Source organism: Branchiostoma floridae, chromosome 5, assembly GCF_000003815.2.
Source record: "Branchiostoma floridae strain S238N-H82 chromosome 5, Bfl_VNyyK, whole genome shotgun sequence".
In the NCBI taxonomy this organism is placed as follows: Eukaryota; Metazoa; Chordata; class Leptocardii; order Amphioxiformes; family Branchiostomatidae; genus Branchiostoma; species Branchiostoma floridae.
Genome location: NC_049983.1, coordinates 27,761,534 through 27,782,102, shown reverse-complemented (window position 1 = coordinate 27,782,102; position 20,569 = coordinate 27,761,534). Strand labels below are relative to the sequence as shown.

The window sequence follows — 20,569 nt, the reverse complement described above, 5'->3', positions numbered from 1 at the left end:
GTCGGGAAGGAGCTACACATCACCCAGAACCGCACCGTCCACAGAAGGAAGACAACGAGAGGGCCTAAGAAATGCCAGAACAGTAGCAGATCTAGAGCAGCGAATCGATTGCACTGCCACAACCACAGAAAACCTAAAACTAGTTAGACAATTCACGGGCTGGTTTTGGCTGATTTATACCATGAATATGTATATATAATGTGTATATATTATAATAGTGGATTTTATATGTACAACAAAGAACCGTACATAATTTTCCCACAGCGACGACGGACCTAATCAAACCGGAGGTGTATGTACTAATGAAGAAAACCAACATAAGAATATGCAGAAGTGGCCATCGATCGCTGGGAGGAGCTAGAAGATACATTTGTGCGGCTTGAAAATTCTGAACAGAGGGGAGCCACACAACATCCAGAACAGCGCCATCTACAGAAGGAGGGCAACATGAGGGAAGTAGAGGCCAGTAGCAGAGCCAAGACGTACAGCCGATAGATTGCGATCATACTTGTACATGTATAGATAACCTGACATGACACCAGTTATAGAATTCACGGATTGACTGATTGATTGACTGTTTATATCACGAATATGTATTTTAGTGTATACATTGTAGTAGTTGATTTTATATGTATATGAATGGACCGTAGATGAAATAACCGTTGTTTTGTGGTGTGACAAGACCTGTCTGTTTGATACGCCAAAATGTGCCCACCAGATATAATGTATTTGTATGACAGAGAGTCAGAGAGTATAGTTCAGAAGAAAAAGAGAGATCCGCAGCTAAGAACGAAGTTAGCGAGGCCAGCATTACTAGTATATAGTAACGTCAAACCATCTTAACAGTCTCCCGTGCCCAGTGTACGGAAAACCTTGTCTCTGCGTCCTTCCTTTATTCTAGCTATGCTAGTCTTCAAAGCAGAATCTAAACAACTTGAAACCCATTGGTTTCATGGCTTGTTTGAAACATGTGACTTATTAACTTTTCAAAATCAGGCTTTACGTAACCTGTATCTATATAGCCGGTATAACCTGGTATGACAGTCCTTCGGCGTAACACACCAGCTTCAATTCAAAACGACAACCACCTGAAAGCGCAACATTTCATATTTCATAAAAAGATATCGACAAAAATCTGTGACACATTGGTCTTCTATATTTTTTTGACCTCGTGAAGCATATTATCCCACTTTATAAAAGCAAAGCTCAGAAGATATTGGCAAAAGTTGTGCTATATTGGTCTTGTCTTCTTTAAAACATCTTATTTTTCTACCACTCAAAATCAGGCTCTCTATGACTCCGAACGATAACCAATTGACAGCATTTCATTCTATATTGTAAAAAGCACAGGCTTATAAAAGACATAACGGCAAAAAGCTGGGACATATTGGTTGCCATTGCAAATTCATAAAGCATGCGAAACATCGTAATAATCTATGTGTACGGCTTATGATATGCAAGGAGCGCAGTCACTTCCGGCTATGTGAAAAGACCGTTCCCTTAAATCATTGATCCTGAAAACAAAGAATGCCTCAACAAAGGAAGAATAACAGCTAGAATAGTCTTCAATGACCACTGTATGGACGACACCCCTGTGGTTTAGCCAAAAATCAATTCCCAAGGGAATGCATTCGTGGAATTTTCAAAATTCTTTCAAAGCGATCGTAATACTGTAGAAAATGCCTCCGCCCCTGAGGCGTCGCCAAATATAAAGCAGATTCATTCACCATTCAGAAAGAATAAAAGCAAAATATACACACTACAGGGAGGGGGGATCCTAGGTAGGGCAGGGTAGTAAAACAAAGCTGCTTTCAATGACAAAGGGTGCTCTAGTCGAGGCCTGGGTGAGATAATTAGGTGATAATTAGGTGCTAACAAGGGTGCATGTCCCGAATAGGCAGGCATATGCAGGAAATTTGGGTCGGATGAGCGGACATGGGCGGGACATGCACCGGGATGGCCAGGCACATATGCAGGCATTATCGGCCTCCATATGTCCCGCACACTAATAGTTGTGAATCTCCGGGTCATATGCAGGTCCGTCTATACCAAGTGTGCGGACGGCATATACCCGTTATCGGCCACATATTTTGAATATCTGGGTTTATATGCAGGAGTATTCGACCCAGATATTCGCTTTTTCGTGTAGTGCTCAAACCATGGCGATCTCCTCTATTGTGCTCCATGTGTTCTGAGAAGTATGCATTATTTGGAGTGTTTTTACAAGAGCATATGGCACCACTTATACAGGCAGATGTCTTAGTTTCGCAGCTCTCACCTTGCCGTGTCTGGCCAGCAGCGTTTCCGTCGTCATCCCCATCGTGTTTACGTTCTCCTCCAGAAGCTTGGCTCCGGCCTGGGGAAAGATGGAAACATTATGATTTAGACTGACCAGTGCTCAAAATATACCCACTTGCACACTTGCAAACGCAACCACATTTTACTTCTCACAACTTGAGTACCTGGAGCTAACTTAGAGTTTACACATATTGTACAGATTACTGTAAATGCATCTAAGTTTGCAGGGATTTAATTTCGCGGTAGTGGGTAAAAGGACATTTTGCGGTGGTTTTAATTTTGCAGTATCATCATGTACTGTAGTCTCTTAATGCCATGGAAAAATGTTTGCGGTGGTTTTAAATTTGCGGTGAAGTGGCCACCGCAAAAACTGAGAACATTAAGCCACCACGAACATTTCTGCATTTACAGTATAAGATAAAAAGATTAAAAAAACATGTCGATAAAAAAAAAACAGAAGCAATTTAACACCATGCTCCTCCTTCAGTACTCCAAAATTAACAAAAAAAAAAAAAAACTACGATCATGTGAGCGGTCTCACCGAGACGCTGGGATGCGACTTGAAGCCGTCTCCGATGAACCGGTCCTCCGAGATGAACCCCAGACTCGGCCCCAGCCCGAGTCCCGAGCCCCATCGCTGGCGCACGGTCTGGAGAATCACGCCGATGTTACCGCGCTTCAGATCCCTGTGGTGGAAATATCATACATTAGCGCCCTCTTACAGCACAGCACAGTACTGCAGGCTGATGTTCCCGCGCTTCAGATCCCTGTGGTGGAAATATCATACATTAGCGCCCTCTTACAGCACAGCACAGTACTGCAGGCTGATGTTCCCTCGCTTCAGATCCCTGTGGTGTAAATATCATACATTAGCGCCCTCTAGCAGCAAAGCACAGTACTGCAGGCTGATGTTCCCGCACTTCAGATCCCTGTGGTGTGAATATCATACATTAGCTCCCTCTAGCAGCAAAGCACAGTACTGCACGCTCATGTTCCCGCACTTCAGATCCCTGTGGTGGAAATATCACACATTAGCGCCCTCTAGCAACACAGCACAGTACTGCAGGCTGATGTTCCCATGCTTCAGATCCCTGTGGTGTGAATATCATACATTAGCTCCCTCTAGCAGCAAAGCACAGTACTGCAGGCTGATGTTCCCATGCTTCAGATCCCTGTGGTGTGAATATCATACATTAGCTCCCTCTAGCAGCAAAGCACAGTACTGCAGGCTGATGTTCCCACGCTTCAGATCCCTGTGGTGGAAATATCATACATTAGCGCCCTCTAGCAACACAGCATAGTACTGCAGGCTGATGTTCCCTCGCTTCAGATCCCTGTGGTGTGAATATCATATATTAGCGCCCTCTTACAGCACAGCACAGTACTGCAGGCTGATGTTCCTTTGCTTCAGATCCCTGTGGGGTAAATATCATACATTAGCGCCCTCTAGCAACACAGCACAGTACTGCAGGCTGATGTTCCTATGGTTCAGAACCCAGTGGTGTAAACATTATACATTAGCGCCCTCTAGCAGCATGGCTCAGTACTGCAGGCTGATGTTCCCTTGCTTCAGATCCCTGTGGTGTAAATATCATACATTAGCTCCCTCTAGCAGCAAAGCACAGTACTGCAGGCTGATGTTCCCGCACTTCAGCTCCCTGTGGTGTGAATATCATACATTAGCGCCCTCTAGCAGCACAGCACAGTACTGCAGGCCGATGTTCCCGCACTTCAGATCCCTGTGGTGTGAATATCATATATTAGCGCCCTCTTACAGCACAGCACAGTACTGCAGGCTGATGTTCCTTTGCTTCAGATCCCTGTGGGGTAAATATCATACATTAGCGCCCTCTAGCAACACAGCACAGTACTGCAGGCTGATGTTCCTATGGTTCAGAACCCAGTGGTGTAAACATTATACATTAGCGCCCTCTAGCAGCATGGCTCAGTACTGCAGGCTGATGTTCCCTTGCTTCAGATCCCTGTGGGATAAATATCATACATTAGCTCCCTCTAGCAGCACAGCACAGTACTGCAGGCTGATGTTCCCGCTCTTCAGATCCCTGTGGGGTACATATTATATATTAACACAGGCGGCACACAAGCGCCCTCTAGCACCATGACTTGGCACTGCAGGATCAGCCCCATGTTCCCATGCTTCAGTTCAGTTCAGTTCAGTTCATCCTTATCTGGTGACGCTATGAAGTTCTTCCATACGACCCTGTCGCGCATGACAGACAGGAGGTCTCCGTCTTGGAGGCCAACATCTTCCTCAATCACCCTCTTAAGGGTCAGGGTTGGTCGGCCACGTCTTCTCTTCTCGTCGGGCCGCCAGAGAAGAACCCTACCGGCCATCTCGTCGTGACGCATCACATGACCAGCAAGGGCCAGGCGTCGGTCGCGAATGACTCTAGTAATCCGTGGCAGACCGTTGTAAAGCTGTGTGTTAGAGGTGTGACTCTTCCAGTCAACATCCAAGGTGGCACGGAGAAGCCGGGTATAGTTCCCGTCGAGTTTCTTGCACAGGGTTTTAGTTAAAGACCAAGAGTCAGACCCGTAGAGCAGAATAGACTCAACACTCGATTTGAAGACTTTGATCTTGGTGGTATTTTGAATTGGAGCCTTCCACACCTTCCTGAGGGAATGGGATGCTCCCCATGCTAGTCTGATACGGTGACTGACGTCATAGGCTGTATTGGAGAAGCTTCCGAGATACTTAAAGTCGCTGACTTGCTCTATGACAGTTCCATCACTTGCTTTTAAGACCTGAGGGTCGACAGGGGGGTTGATGTGCATGACCATGGTCTTAGACGCATTTAGGAGTAGACCAATCTCCTGGGTGGCAGACTCTACACGGTGTAGAAAGACTTGTGCAGCACGGATAGTATCTTCAAGCAGGCAGATGTCATCCGCGAAGTCTAAATCCGGCAAAACCACAGCTGGGTGACGCGAGCTCTGTCTTCTCCTCAGAGTGAGGCCGTCGTTGGTATTGACAGCCTTGCGCAGTGCATAGTCCAATGCAACAAAGAAGAGAAATGGGGCCAGGGGATCACCCTGCAGGACACCAGTATTGATGTTGAAGGTGTCAGTTTCACCTTCAGGGGTGAGGACTGTAGCGATGGTGTTAGCGTACATTACCCTGATTGCGTCGACTATAGGCGTGGGCACACCATAGGCTGCAAGGATCTTGAACATTGTGATGCGGTTGATCGAATCAAACGCTTTTTTGAAGTCGATGAAAATGAGCACTGCCTCTTTTTGGTGGTTCTGCACCTCTTCAACGATTCGGCGTAGGGCCAGGATTTGAGCTGACGTTGAGCGTGAGGGACGAAAGCCGTTCTGATTGGGGCGTAAGAGCTTATCAACAACTGGCCTTATTCTGTTGAGCAGAAGGCGGTTGTACACTTTTGCGGCTATCTGAGTGAGGGATATGCCCCTGTAGTTGTCAGGAAGGGTAAGGTTTCCCTTCTTTGGGACTGGGACTATACCCGACAATCCCCACTCATCCGGCCTGTTTCCAGACAGAGTTTGGTTGCAAAAGTTGGTTAGGAACTGCCTAGCTTTGGGAAGTTGCCACACTTCTAATGGCAGGCCGTCCAGTCCCGGGGCTTTTCCGGCTTTCATTTGCTTCAGAGCTATGTCAACTTCACCCTGAGTGAAGGGATCGCAGCTAATGTTGTAGTTAGTGTCAAATACTGGGGTGATCGGAACTCCAGTGGAGCTGGACTGAGGGACATCATTGTTAAGGAGCTTGGAGAAGTGATTTTTCCAGGTGTTGAGTCTGTCTTCTCCCTGGATAAAGATCACGCCTGATCTTTTACCAGATAGCTCGCGCACTAGCTTCCATGCTCTCAGATGCTCTGGGGCTGAGCTTGCTTCGAAAGTCTGAAGTGTCTTAATGATTCTATCTTCTTCACATCTATCGTAAGTCTTTTTAAGCTGGATCTGGGCAGTTTGAACATCTTTAGTGGACGAACGAAGGGTAGCCCGGCGTGCAATCGACACTTGAATGGTATCTACTGGATCAGGGTCACGAGGTGGTTTCCGTGGAAGCCTCTTGCTGCCTACTTTGTTACAGATTTCTACAAAAGAAGAGTAGGATTTCTGCTGATCTGGTAGATTAGCATACGTATGGGCAATGTCATCATCAATTGTGCTTGCAAGCTCGTGGTCTTCTCTTAAAGCTCGCCAATACAACTTAGTGCATGACATGGTTTTGGGCTTACGGACACTAAGACGGATCTTGGTGGAGACCATTCTGTGATCGGAGCCAATGGGATTGGAGGAGTTGAAAGCTTGGCAGTCCTTGATGCTGTTCCTCCACCGCTTTCTGAAGAGACAGAAGTCGATCTGGGCTAGGTTACCATTTGGAGATCTCCAAGTCCACAGTCTATTCTTAGGTTTTTGGAATGAAGTGTTGCCCACGATGAGGTTGTTTCGGTTAACAAGGTCTAATAGGTAGCCTCCGTTACGATTTGGTATTTGGTGGAACGAGAATTTGCCATCTATCCTGGCGTTGAAATCCCCACCAATAAGTAACATGGCATGTAGCGGTGTGGACTGAACAAAAGAATTCAGGGTAGAGTAAAACTCTTCCACCTCGCACTCCGGCCTGTCACTGTGTGGAGAGTGGCACGACACCAGAATAGTTTTTGGGTTGCCCCTGATACTCATTACAACTATGCGATCTGAGATCTTCTCAACAGATGTAACTAGAGGTAACAAGGAAGAACAAACAGCAATTCCAACTCCGCCAATCGTCGCGTTGGCCGCGTTCTTTAGTGCAGATGTAGTGAAGAGAGTATTGGTGCCAAGATCATGGGCTATGATGTCTGGGTCTTCACTCTTGTGCATGACACGATGTTCCTGAATGCACACAGCTGATATCTTGACGTCAGACATGAGCTTGTTTAGTTCAGCTTTTGGAGATTTATGGGCAAGAGTTCTACAGTTCAATGTTGACATAATAAATGTGTTGTTGGGTGTCGCAAGACCGTTCTTTGGTCGAATATCATAACTTGAACTCTCGATGCTAGCATTGGAGGCCTTAACGTTGCCTGGCCTGTCTTTGGCTTTAGATGCCGTGCTGTACGAGAACTTCATAGTGTTTTCATAGTGTTTCCATGCTTAAGCTCCTAAAAATGGATTAATATCATAACATCAGCACATAATAGCACCCCCTACCAGAATGGCTTAGCACTGCAGAATCCAGCCAGTATTCCATCACTTTAGCTGCCTGGGGGACAAGTCACATCAAACTGTATAAACATACATGTAATATATACTAGCGATACTCTTTGTAAAGGGCCCTCTATTTGCTATTGCCCTGCAACTTGTGTCTTTTGCAAATTCTGAAGTAGGTTTAGAAATCTAAACTTCTCACTTGAGTTTCTCCTTCAGTATGTCTCCAGCAAACTTCATTCCCACCAGGGCGATGTACATGCGCAGGATTTCATTGGTCCCCTGGAAAAACAAACAAACAAACAAACAAACAAACATGCAATCATTTTTCATCATCAACACCACCATCAACACCATCATCATCATAACCATCATCACCATCAACACAATCAACATCATCCAAAAAGCAGTTACTCAAGCAACTGGATATGATTTTGGAAATGGTCAGAAGTTTTAGATAGTATCCACTAATCTTCCAAAAATAATTTCATCAGGATGGTAGATCACAGGACATGAAAGTTTTCTTTCACACAATCAGTTTTTTCTCAATTGCTGACATTTCAACATCAGTCAGACATCTTCCTCAGATCTTTTAACTGAAGTTCACCTTCTCGCCACTACATATAGCAGTGAGAAGCAGAACACCAGTTAGAAGCTCTGAGGAAGATGTCTGACAGACATCGAAATGTCAGTAAGAGAAAACTGGTTGTGCAAAAAAACTCCTAGTATCAACTTTTTTTCGTCAGTGACACTAAAGATAGTTCAGGTTGTATATGATGTTTATATGTTCAGCCCTACAACTGACCTCAAATATCATGAGGATCCTCGCGTCTCTCAGGTAGCGCTCGTACGGATACTCCTTCATGTAGCCCAGTCCTCCCAGCACCTGCAGGGCCTCACTAACGCTGGACCACACGCTCTCTGAACTGTACACCTGTTACCATGGAGACAACATCTGTTACCATGGAGACAACATCAGTTATCATGGAGACAACATCCGTTACCATGGAGACAACATCAGTTACCATGGAGACATCGGTTATCATGTAGCCCAGGCCTCCCAGCACCTGCAGGGCCTCGCTAACACTGGACCACACGCTCTCCGAACTGTACACCTGTTACCATGCAGACAACATCTGTTACCATGGAGACAACATCGGTTACCATGGAGACAACATCAGTTATCATGTAGCCCAGGCCTCCCAGCACCTGCAGCGCTTCACTCACGCTGGTCCACACGCTCTCCGAACTGTACACCTGTTACCATGGAGACAACATCAGTCATCATGGAGACAACATCCGTTATCATGGAGACAACATCCGTTACCATGGAGACAAGATCAGTAATCATGGAGACAACATCCGTTATCATGGAGACAACATGGGGTTACCATGGAGACAACATCAGTTACCATGGAGACAACATGGGGTTACCATGGAGACAACATCAGTTACCATGGAGGCAACATCAGTTACCATGGAGACAACATCAGTTACCATGGAGAAAACATCAGTTACCATGGAGACAACATGGGGTTACCATTATCTGCCATAAACTGTTCAGTACAGTTCTTGACCTTGAGAGTAAACTGACCTTGACCATGGCAGCCTCCACGGAGCAGTCGGGGTCTCCGCCCGGCCAGCGGTCCATGATGCCGGCCGTCAGGTACGCCATGCTCTCCATGGCATAGGCTCGCAACGCCATCTCAGCAAACTTCTCCTGTCAATCAAATATACACCTCCTGTCAATCAAACTTCTCCTGACAACCATGGCATAGGCTCGTAACGCCATCTCAGCAAACTTCTCCTGTCAATCAAGTATACAGCTCCTGTCAATCAAACTTCTCCTGACAACCATGGCATAGGCTCGTAACGCCATCTCAGCAAACTTCTCCTGTCAATCAAGTATACAGGTCCTGTCAATCAAACAGCTCCTGACAACCATGGCATAGGCTCGCAACGCCACCTCGGCAAACTTCTCCTGTCAATCAAGTATACAGGTCCTGTCAATCAAACAGCTCCTGACAACCATGGCATAGGCTCGCAACGCCACCTCGGCAAACTTCTCCTGTCAATCAAGTATACAGGTCCTGTCAATCAAACAGCTCCTGACAACCATGGCATAGGCTCGCAACGCCACCTTGGCAAACTTCTCCTGTCAATCAAGTATACAGGTCCTGTCAGTCAAACTTCTGTCTATCAAACTTCCACTGTCAATCAAATATACAGCTCCTGTCAATCAAACTTCTACTGTCAATCAAATATACAGCTCCTGTCAATCACACTTCTACTGTCAATAAAACATACAGCTCCCCTTTAATCAAAGTATTCCTGTCAACCCAAATGGAAAAAAAATTAATGGACTGTTGTGACTTTCTAAGCAGAAGGAAGAGCCATTCTTTTCCATGCAAATTTGTGACTGGACTTAATACCAATAGTGGTTAGATGAAGTCACAAAGACTGAGTTTTTGCCGTCAGAATGGGTAAATGATAGAGATGAGTTTTGTTGGCCCACCCCTAATGACACAGTCCTGCAGCTCCCCCTACCTGAATGAGTGGGAACTCCATCAGCTTCTTGTTGAACTGTACACGACTTGTGGCGTGTTCTGCTGTTTGTTCTGGAACAGGAAGGAGACAGTCAACAACATACCAGCAGGATCAGCGATACACTCAACAACCTCTAACTAAAGAGCCAATTTTCAAACAAAAACAAAAGTTGATGTGTTTCTCCTGTATGTACTACTGACTACCTGCTTCTAACACTTTCCATTCAGCTCTTAACACGTTTTAGCAATTTTACTGACCAGTCTGCTTCTGTTCTAACAGTTTTCCCTGACCAATCAGCTTCTAACAGTTTTCACTGACCAATCAGCTTCAAACACTACATGTTTCACTGACCAATCAGCTTTAACAGTTTGTCACTGACCAATCAGCTTCTAAAAGTTTTCTCTGACCAATCAGCTTTTTACAATTTTCGCTGACCAATCAGCTTCTACGATCTGCTTCTAACAGTTTGCACTGATCAGTTTCTAAATGTTTTGACTGACCAATCAGCTTCTAAAAGTTTTCACTGACCAATCAGCTTCTAACAGTTTTTCTGACCAATCAGCTTCTAACAGTTTTCACCGACCAATCAGCTTCAAACACTACATGTTTCACTGACCAATCAGCTTCTAACAGTCACTGACTAATCAGCTTCTAACAGTTTTCACTGACCAATCAGCTTCTAACAGTTTTCACTGACCAATCAGCTTCTTGACGATGCCGGCGCCGCTGCTGCCCATACTGAACCGCCCGCCATTTAAGATGTTCATGGCGACCTTGAAACCCCCGCCGACCTCTCCAAGGACGTTCTCCACCGGGACGGGCGTGTCTTCAAAGTGCACGGTGCACGCTGAGAAACACAGGTGAGGAGTTAGATGCTGAAAATAATGACAGATTCAAACGTAAAAAAGCCCACCCTAATTGAAATCTCCATTGAGCAGATCAGAGCAGCTAAAATTGGAGTTGTTACTTGTACAGGCAGAGAGAGAGACAGACAGACAGACAGACAGACAGAGAAAGAGAGACACATGTACATGTATATCAGCACAATAATGTTCCACCTACTGTTGGACCCCCGGATCCCCAGCTTGTGAGAGAGAGAGAGAGAGACAGAGAGAGCCTGTACATGAATGTCTGCATAATAACGTTCCACCTACTGTTGGACCCCAGATGCCCAGTTTGTGAGAGAGAGAGAGAGAGAGAGAGAGCGAGAGAGCGAGTGAGTGAGTGAACATGTACATGAAAGTTATGTTCCACCTACTGTTGGATCCCCGGATCCCCAGCTTGTGAGAGAGAGCGAGAGACAGAGAGAGCCTGTACATGAATGTCTGCATAATAACGTTCCACCTACTGTTGGACCCCCAGATTGTGAGAGAGACAGAGAGAGACAGAGAGAGAAAGAGAGAGTGAGTGAACATGTACATGAAAGTTATGTTCCACCTACTGTTGGACCCCCGGATCCCCAGCTTGTCCTCCGGCTTGCCGCTCGTGATCCCGCCAAAACTCCGCTCCACGATGAAGGCCGTGACCTTGTCCTTGACCTTGCCGGACGCGCTGTCCACGACCTCTGTCTTGGCAAACACCGTGAAGACGTCAGCGATGCCGCCATTCGAGATCCAGATCTGAGGAGAGACAGAAATCATTCGAAGAAAAAAGTTGGGAAGGTCGGGTGAGAAAATAGGAAAATTACATATCTGTGCATATTTTTATGGACATAAGTCAGTCAAACCTGTCACGGTGACCACTTCATTAATTGAAGAAAAGATCACTGTAGACAATTGGACACTAAACACTGGGTTCTCAATGCTTGGGTCTTTTTCTTGTTCTCGTCAGGCTCTTACGCTGTGATTTGGATCCCCTAAGCTCAGTGATTTGGGCTTTACGCTGTTTTTAAACCAGTGAAGGGGATCCGGACTTTTCTGTTTTTTTCTTTTTTGTAACATAAATTTATTTCACTAAATTTGAGCCTCAAAATGCAAGAAGCAGAATTTCTTAGTGTTCCCAATGCTGTGACAAAATCCTGGTGAGAACCCTCTAAGTTCTAACCACCTCTGCTGGGGTATGATTGAGGGTTGTACCTACGGATTAAGGCAGGGCAGCTGCTTATATAATTATATAGTCCTGAAGGCCTATACTGTATCAGTGCCTGCACACTTAAGCCCTGCAGTTGGCCCCACTCTCTCATGGTGCAAGGAAGAAGAAAAAATCAGAAAGTGATACTTGAGTTCGCAACTTGGTTTCAATGGGAAAAATAATCGAAGGAAGCTTGAAAAAGTGACCACAATGCTCAGGTGGTCCTTATGCAGAGGTGGTCAACAGTGCAGAGTCGACAGTACTATTTGTTTACAAGTTGTATCTAATAATAATGCTGCCAATGTTATTTACTACAAAAGGAAGAAGAATCTCTGCCCTGTGACAGAAGGGAGAGATTACCCACCTTTCCCCCGTTCAGTAGGAAATGTTTTCCGTCGTCGCTAAGAGTCGCTCGCGTCTGGATCGAAGCAGGTGGTCCTTACGCAGAGGTGGTCAACAGTGCAGAGTCGACAGTACTATTTGTTTACAAGTTGTATCTAATAATAATGCTGCCAATGTTATTTACTACAAAAGGAAGAAGAATCTCTGCCCTGTGACAGAAGGGAGAGATTACCCACCTTTCCCCCGTTCAGTAGGAAATGTTTTCCGTCGTCGCTAAGAGTCGCTCGCGTCTGGATCGAAGCAGCGTCACTTCCGCTGCGGGAATGACAAACAAAATCAGTCATGTCAAGGCTGAAGCAAAAGTGTTCATAACAGAAAGTCCATAATTTTGGGGTTGTTCAGTTTAGGGAGGCTTCTGACTTGAACTTACCTTTACAGGGAAAACTGTTTACAGTTGCCAACAGTTTCTAAATGCACCTGATACAGTACAAGTTTCTTGTGAAGAAAATACCATAAACATATGAAACTATGTTGCTATATCTTTTAAAAAGAGAGAAGAAGCTACTACAACTTAGATATTCAGTAGTACATTTTGTTAAGTATTTCTTGTGTTAGATTTCATTTCACTAATGTCGATTACACCATGTATTATACATTTATCTCCCTGGGGAAAAAATGCAATAAAGAAATCTCCATGCTCAGATTCTATCTATAATTCATAATCTAGAGCAGACAATATCTGATTCCTGATGGTTCTTCCCCTGGCTGCAAAGAGAGAGTAGGCAGCCCACCCAATAACATAACATAGGGGGTAACATAACAAATGATTGATTGATTGATTGATTGATTGATTGATTGATTGATTGATTGATTGGTCTCACCTGGAAGGCTCGGTCAGCGCGAAGGCCGCCACGTGCTCGCCCGTCGCCAGCTTCGGGAGGTACTTTGTCTTTTGCTCGTCGTTTCCCGCGATGAGGATGCCCTTCAGCCCGATGGCCTGGTGCGCCGCCAAGGTCACCGCGATCGCCCCGTCGATGGCTGTGATCTCACCCAGACGGGCGTACTCTGTGTTGGACAGGCCCAGCCCACCTACATGGCATGGAAGCAGAGGATACGTCAGTCCTGGATCTGTAATTTCAAGCTGTCCTCACTTTATCTACACAGCATTACTCTGCAGGAAAGAGAACTAGGCACCTGGCACATAGCGTAACCCTCAGCAAGGCAGTAATTCTCTTTTTCAGTAAAAAGTATCCATGCATGGACCATGGAAAATACCTCATGAGCCTGATTAAGCAAGTATGGCTGATTGGCACTTAGACTTTCCCTGGGCTGTCAGGCCAGTACAGCGTGTCTAACCCTGCCAAAGGAGAAGATGGGAGGAACAGACGATAACCCGGACACTGAGTGTGAGTATGTAAGTGCTGAAGACTATGTCAAATAACAGTCAATACTACATCAGATGACAAGTGTCAAGCCAAAAATATAAACAAACAAACGTACCGCACTCTAGCGGCACCTGCATCCCGAACAGACCCAGGTCCTTCAGGCCCTGCAGGGTTTCCATGGGGATATAAACAAACAAACAAACAAACAAACAAACAAACGTACCGCACTCTAGCGGCACCTGCATCCCAAACAGACCCAGGTCCTTCAGGCCCTGCAGGGTTTCCATGGGGATATAAACAAACAAACAAACAAACAAACGTACCATACTCTATTGGCACCTGCATGCCGAACAGTCCCAGGTCCTTCAGACCGTGCAGGGTTTCCATGGGGATATAAACAAACAAACAAACAAACAAACAAACGTACCGTACTCTATTGGCACCTGCATCCCGAACAGACCCAGGTCCTTCAGACCCTGCAGGGTTTCCATGGGGATATAAACAAACAAACAAACAAACAAACAAACGTACCGTACTCCATTGGCACCTGCATGCCGAACAGTCCCAGGTCCTTCAGACCTTGCAGGGTTTCCATGGGGATATAAACAAACAAACAAACAAACAAACGTACCGTACTCCATTGGCACCTGCATCCCGAACAGTCCCAGGTCCTTCAGGCCTTGCAGGGTTTCTGCAGGGATTTTGGCGTCAATGTCGATCTGCGCAGAGTCCACTGCAAGCAGCAACACAGGAAACAGTCAGAAACTATCTACAGCAAAACATCTCATGACATACATGTACAGATGTTGCTTCACATATAACAGTCTCTAATGGCAACACTTGTAGATGAGGTATAGTATGTGGGGAAGGACAACCTCAAGCCCACTTGTTCGAATAAAGTTCCTAAACAGGGAACATGCGGCTCCAGCGTCTTTTCTGAAGATGTGGCGTAAGTGTGAACAGTTGGCTTGAGCTTGTCCTTTCCCACATACTACACCTGAAGATGAGGGTTTCTTACAATGACATGGCATTAGTCCTTTTTCCATCTATATGATTAAGCTTGGTAAGTCATTTACAATACAAGTACAGTACAGTGGGTGTGTATGAAGTTAACAAGTAAACAAACAAATTTTATGAATTTATATACATCTGTATCTGTATCTATATAGCCGGTGGCACGCGGTGCGGCAGCAGCTGTTTATATTACACCGAATGACCAGTCACATCTAACATCATGCATTATCATGATTATGAAGACTTGATGCAATGTTCCGAATTTCAGGGAAGCTGAGGCCTCTCTCCAACTTTATGGAGGGTTTTTAGAGAGACAGCTGGACTCAGGGAAGCTACAGCCTCCTTCCAAAGTTACAAAGGGATTTTAGCGAGAAGGCTGGACTCACCGTCATCCTTGAAGTACCGTTCCACCGGGTCCACCATCTGCTGCAGCTGGTCATAGTCTGACTGGTTCAGTCGGGGGAACGGGAACACTTGTTCCTGGGGACAAACAAAGAAATAAATAAACAAGTCAACACTTGTTCCTGGGGACAAACAAACAAGTCAACACTTGTTCCTGGGGAACAAACAAACAAACAAGTCAACACTTGTTCCTGGGGAACAAACAAACAAGTCAACACTTGTTCCTGGGGAACAAACAAACAAGTCAACACTTGTTCCTGGGGAACAAACAAACAAGTCAACACTTGTTCCTGGGGAACAAACAAACAAACAAGTCAACACTTGTTCCTGGGGAACAAACAAACAAGTCAACACTTGTTCCTGGGGAACAAACAAACAAGTCAACACTTGTTCCTGGGGACAAACAAACAAACAAACAAACAAACAAGTCAACACTTGTTCCTGGGGAACAAACAAACAAGTCAACACTTGTTCCTGGGGAACAAACACACAAACAAGTCAACACTTGTTCCTGGGGAACAAACAAACAAGTCAACACTTGTTCCTGGGGAACAAACAAACAAACAAGTCAACACTTGTTCCTGGGGAACAAACAAACAAGTCAACACTTGTTCCTGGGGAACAAACAAACAAGTCAACACTTGTTCCTGGGGACAAACAAACAAACAAACAAACAAGTCAACACTTGTTCCTGGGGAACAAACAAACAAGTCAACACTTGTTCCTGGGGAACAAACACACAAACAAGTCAACACTTGTTCCTGGGGAACAAACAAACAAGTCAACACTTGTTCCTGGGGAACAAACAAACAAACAAGTCAACACTTGTTCCTGGGGAACAAACAAACAAACAAGTCAACACTTGTTCCTGGGGAACAAACACACAAACAAGTCAACACTTGTTCCTAAACAACAAATAAACAAGTCAACAATTGTTCCTGGGTAACAACCAGATAAACAACAAATGAAACAGGTAGGGGGAGGTGCGGGTGTCAATGTCAATCCTTGTGGACAGAGGGGGGTAGGGAATCGGGACTTGTGGACTGGGACAGGGAGGGAAGGAGGTGTCACCCTCAGGTCCTGTGGACAGACTGGGGGTGGGGAGGCAGTTGGGTGGGAGGTCAGGGTTTGTGGACAGACTGGGGGGAGGGGTTAGGCCCTGTCGACCGACTGGGGGTCGGGAGGGGGTGTCAGTCCTAAGGTGGACAGACTGGGTATCAGTCCGTAAGGACAGTGGGTAGTCTTTATCTTAATCCCATACGTACATGTGCACATACCATAAACCGTGCTAAACGTTGCTCCCCCATAGCCGATCTTTCATTCCAGTGTCATCCTCAAGGGGGTTGCGTCATAGCATAACCTTAGCCCCCCTCCCCTTATCGTTCCGTAGTCCGCAAACAGGGATATACTTGTCCCCTGGACAGTATTACAGTTTAGTATAACTCACCAACCAACAGCTTTCCTCAATTTAATACTCACCCGGATAAACTTGCCGACGAACAGGTTTTTGACGAAGGGGGTTGTGTAACGAAAGTCGAACAGGTCGACCTCGTCGGGGTTGTGCAGTCGGCGGCCCGAGGTGTGGAGCCCGCCGGCCGAGACGCACCACGGACGCCGGACCAGCCGCAGCGCCGGCCGCAGCTTCCCCGAGCTCAGCATGGCGCTCTGTCCTCACGGGAACTGTTGTTGTTTACTTGTTTGTTGTTTCTTAGTCGGGTGTTGTTGACCTGCACGCTCGCGAACTCCGACAGGACTGCAAAGGCACTATTGACTTGTCCCGAGTATGGAAATGAGTTACACAACTGAATGGAAACACAGAAATATGATACAGGTATAGTTTATAAATAGTCTACTTATCCTTTAAATCCTTCCCATCTATGTTGTTTTCTTATATCGTATGTAGGTAACGGAAACTGATTTGATTATTCAATAGATGAATTATTTTTTTTCAATTCACATTGTTAGAATAGTTATTTGCATATTTGGGAAAAATGTTTTGCCGATGTACATCCGGGTCCTGTGCCTGTTTCCCGTCATGCCTGTCGGTGGTTCAGTGGAGAGAATGGACAAACGGGTGTGGTGATATCGCGATTATCAACGATTTTATCTCTAAAATCTCCTCAAAACTGTCACAGACACGCCAGGATTCAGCCGGGGATCTCCTGTCATATTTCCGTGGTGAGCAGTGCTGTCAGGGAGACCAGGGAAGGGCGCAGAGCCGTGTGAAACGCTTGGAGAGGCCGTTGGGTGACGACTGTCGGGATGGGCTGTGCCATCAGTGCCGAGGACAAGGCTGCGGCCGAGCGGTCCAAAATGATCGACAAAAACCTGCGAGCGGACGGCGAGAAGGCGGCTAGAGAGGTCAAACTGCTGCTGCTGGGTAAGGAACCCTGGTTTTACCAGCCTAGGGTTAGTCGGGAGGGGTAACTATGGGCCAGGTTTGAACTAAAACCGTTGGATGAAACGTACCGCTACATGTGTTATTATAATTTCCCAACGTTTCTCACCAGTGTGTGGAAGCCAAGAAAGGTTTTGGTGTAAGACAAAACAAGTCTCGGTCCCTCCCCCTTCACGCCGTAACTACGACTCCTTAGAAGGAAACCTTTCGGCACATCCTTATATGGACCTCAATATGGAGGCTGAATTTGAATTGTGGCCGCCATGTTGGATGTTTGCCCCCAGGCGTACCGGAGTCTTACGGTTAGAGTCGTCTGAAGACGTTAAACAAAACACACCTCAGGGCGTCTTAAACATGTCAACACCTTAGCTCAACGTCTTGACGTTATCAGACTGTCGGTAGTTGGTGTTCTGGACTGACGTGTCCAGTTTTGATGGTTATATAGAATAGTTTATGTACCCATGATGTCATACCTGTTACATGTTACAGTTAAAATGTGTAAAAATACGTTATTCAGAGTCACACGACAGACTATATGCCTCACATGTAGAGCTGTATAACATCACTTAACGGTTGGTAGGGGTTGATTAAATGTTTATTTAATGGGAGGAAAACATACAAGTTGATTGTTATGAATGTAAACATTACATTTAGATAAATATAACCCAATGAAATGGGAAGAAAAATGTATATACAAACTACAAAGGAATACATAATCATTCCCAGTACTTGGGACACTTGTATTCATGCCTGAGGTAGTCCTTTGATCATTAGTGTTTGTAATTTTTAGCTTTGTGTCACACAGTCCATGTCACAACTACATGTAGCATCTCACCTGTAGCATAATAGTACCTGTTACTGTTACATAGCTCTTATGGTGATTCTGTTCGGACACTAATGGTTTGTTTGTTTATTTGTTTGTTGCAGGTGCTGGTGAATCTGGGAAGAGCACAATTGTAAAACAAATGAAGTGAGTATTTTATTGTTATTTTCTCTGTTGCCAACATTTCCACTGGTCCCAGGCTGAGGCTGATGACCTCTAGTTCGTGCACCTTTTGGTCTCGGATAGAGAGGCCATTCTTTATAATTTTAGGCCATCCTTTATAACTTTAGGTCATCTTTAGTTGGACAGTTGACACACAGATATAAAATCATTATCATGGGGTCACATTTTCCCGCCTCATAAACCTTTACATTTTCTGACATGTTTCTAGCACATCATTTTTTTTTCCAGCGTAAGTTTTCCTGAGCAGAAAACCTGTTCCCCGTCAGCCTATATTAACAGCTTCATGTGTGTGTGTGTTTGTGACATTGAAAATCTTTACCTTGAACAGTAAATACCCTCCTTCCAGGTAATGAGTCTGCCCTAGTAACTGCGATGGTGGTAGCAGTATTTAGTTAAAGCAGTACTCGTATTGGTCTGGATGATGCTTCCAGTCTTGCACCAGTCTTGCCTTGAAGTTGAACTCCTACTCTGACTTGCTGGAGACGGGTCCCTATTAAGAGTTTATTCCAGACTGGAGTAACACGTGTTGGGAAGAAGTATGTCCTCGGTCCTGTTGTTTTTGATATTTGAACTGGTGTCCTCTAGTCTAGTGTTAGTTGCCCTGTTCCCCAGATATCAGATGACTCTATCCCATGACATGTCAACGAAGGTTAGCAATATATAGATTACTCGGTAAATATTGTGAATCACAAATTATAGGAAGTAGGAATTATAAGCCCAATACTTGAAGTTGAAGTTGTTCCCATTTCAGTTTGTTCCAACTTGTTTTGGCACACATGCAACTTGTTTTGGCACGCAGTGCATGTGTGGTAAACATGTCTTTCTATGACAATTCTTGTGTAGATTTCCTGCGAATATTGATGCAAGTTTTATAGATTAAAATAGACAATTACTGATCAGTCTCCAGTCGCAGAAAGAATAGAACAGAGTAAGAGTTGATCCCCACCTGTCGCTGAGGTTCTGTGCGTGTTCGTCCCCTCACGAACTACACACGTCTCCTGAACCCTGCCTGACGTCAGCGCGCAGGTGACAGGTTCTCTAACTGGTCCCCGGAGAATCATTAGTGGAAGTTTCCGTGTAGAGGACGTTACAGATATTGTTATGACTTATGTGTCTGCTGGGCTGTAGACACAAACACGCAATGACAATAGCATCATTAGCCATTGGGGGAAACTTGTGTGGATGGGTTGTTAACGTTATTGTGGTTGTTCTGTGTGGACTGTCCCTCTGCTATGCTGTGGAATGGACACACAAAAGGCTGTACTGGTGGCTTCTCCTGTTCAGCTTCTGTCTGCCACGGGCCGCAGCAAAGGTTCATGTTGAAATGCTGGCGTTTTATTTTTACAGTGAGCAATTCACTGCAAATTTATGACTCTGGGGGTGTACATTTCCATTGTACTGACTGAACTACAGAATTCTTTTGACTTAAAGCTCTTTGAATACCCCCTACCATGAAAGTGAACCCCCAGATGAATTTACAGTCGACGGATGCGAGCATCACAACAGAATCGTGATCCAGTCAAAACCAGGTTATTAGGGTCTCCCATCAGCGTTTGATCAGGCAGGATTGCTCCAAATAGTCCCGCTGGGAGAACATGATAAAGGGAATAGAAAAACATTTATTGGACAGGGATCCAATTAATTTGTAATGTTAGCATGGTTATTTTCACATTTTCATGGTCCCGACTGTACCCCCAAGGAAAGCGCTGAGTGTTCGTCAGTCCAACATCCTCACAAGGCAAGTTCAAGTTGAAGTCAGGATGGATATTATAGTTTATACCTCAGGACTGGACATACTGAGGGTCCTTTGTGTAACTCATTTTTGTCTATTGGTGTACAAATGCACCTATAGTCACTACAGTACTATTTTACATCAGTCAAAAAAAAACAAAAAATTGTGAAATCTGGTATGAGAAAAAGTTTTAA

The 20,569-nt window shown here is 45.2% G+C and overlaps 2 protein-coding genes across 8 annotated transcripts in view; one reads left to right on the top strand and one right to left on the bottom strand.

Moving 5' to 3' along the window:
• The window catches only part of LOC118415194 (complex I assembly factor ACAD9, mitochondrial-like), a 26,408-nt gene extending 9,380 nt beyond the window's left edge, over positions 1-17,028 (bottom strand). Inside the window, exons 1-14 of one of the 5 annotated variants that reach the window (XM_035819580.1) lie at positions 16,719-17,028; positions 15,224-15,317; positions 14,455-14,556; positions 13,320-13,527; positions 12,675-12,753; positions 11,468-11,645; positions 10,724-10,873; positions 10,027-10,097; positions 9,074-9,199; positions 8,698-8,736; positions 8,285-8,374; positions 7,682-7,761; positions 2,840-2,984; positions 2,279-2,356 (exon numbers count right to left, since the gene is read on the bottom strand). In XM_035819580.1, coding sequence (XP_035675473.1) covers positions 2,279-2,356; positions 2,840-2,984; positions 7,682-7,761; positions 8,285-8,374; positions 8,698-8,736; positions 9,074-9,199; positions 10,027-10,097; positions 10,724-10,873; positions 11,468-11,645; positions 12,675-12,753; positions 13,320-13,527; positions 14,455-14,556; positions 15,224-15,317; positions 16,719-16,898 — 1,620 coding nt within the window. In that variant the 5' untranslated portion in view covers positions 16,899-17,028. The other 4 variants (XM_035819582.1, XM_035819581.1, XM_035819578.1 and 1 more) reach the window with 4 other exon arrangements.
• Positions 17,029-17,242: 214 nt separating this feature from the next.
• Positions 17,243-20,569, top strand: part of LOC118415195 (guanine nucleotide-binding protein G(i) subunit alpha) — a 19,876-nt gene continuing 16,549 nt past the window's right edge. For 2 of the 3 annotated variants that reach the window (XM_035819585.1, XM_035819586.1), the window contains exons 1-2: positions 17,243-17,619; positions 18,565-18,607. In XM_035819585.1, coding sequence (XP_035675478.1) covers positions 17,502-17,619; positions 18,565-18,607 — 161 coding nt within the window. In that variant the 5' untranslated portion in view covers positions 17,243-17,501. The remainder of the gene's footprint in view (positions 17,620-18,564; positions 18,608-20,569) is intronic. The other variant, XM_035819584.1, reaches the window with a different exon arrangement.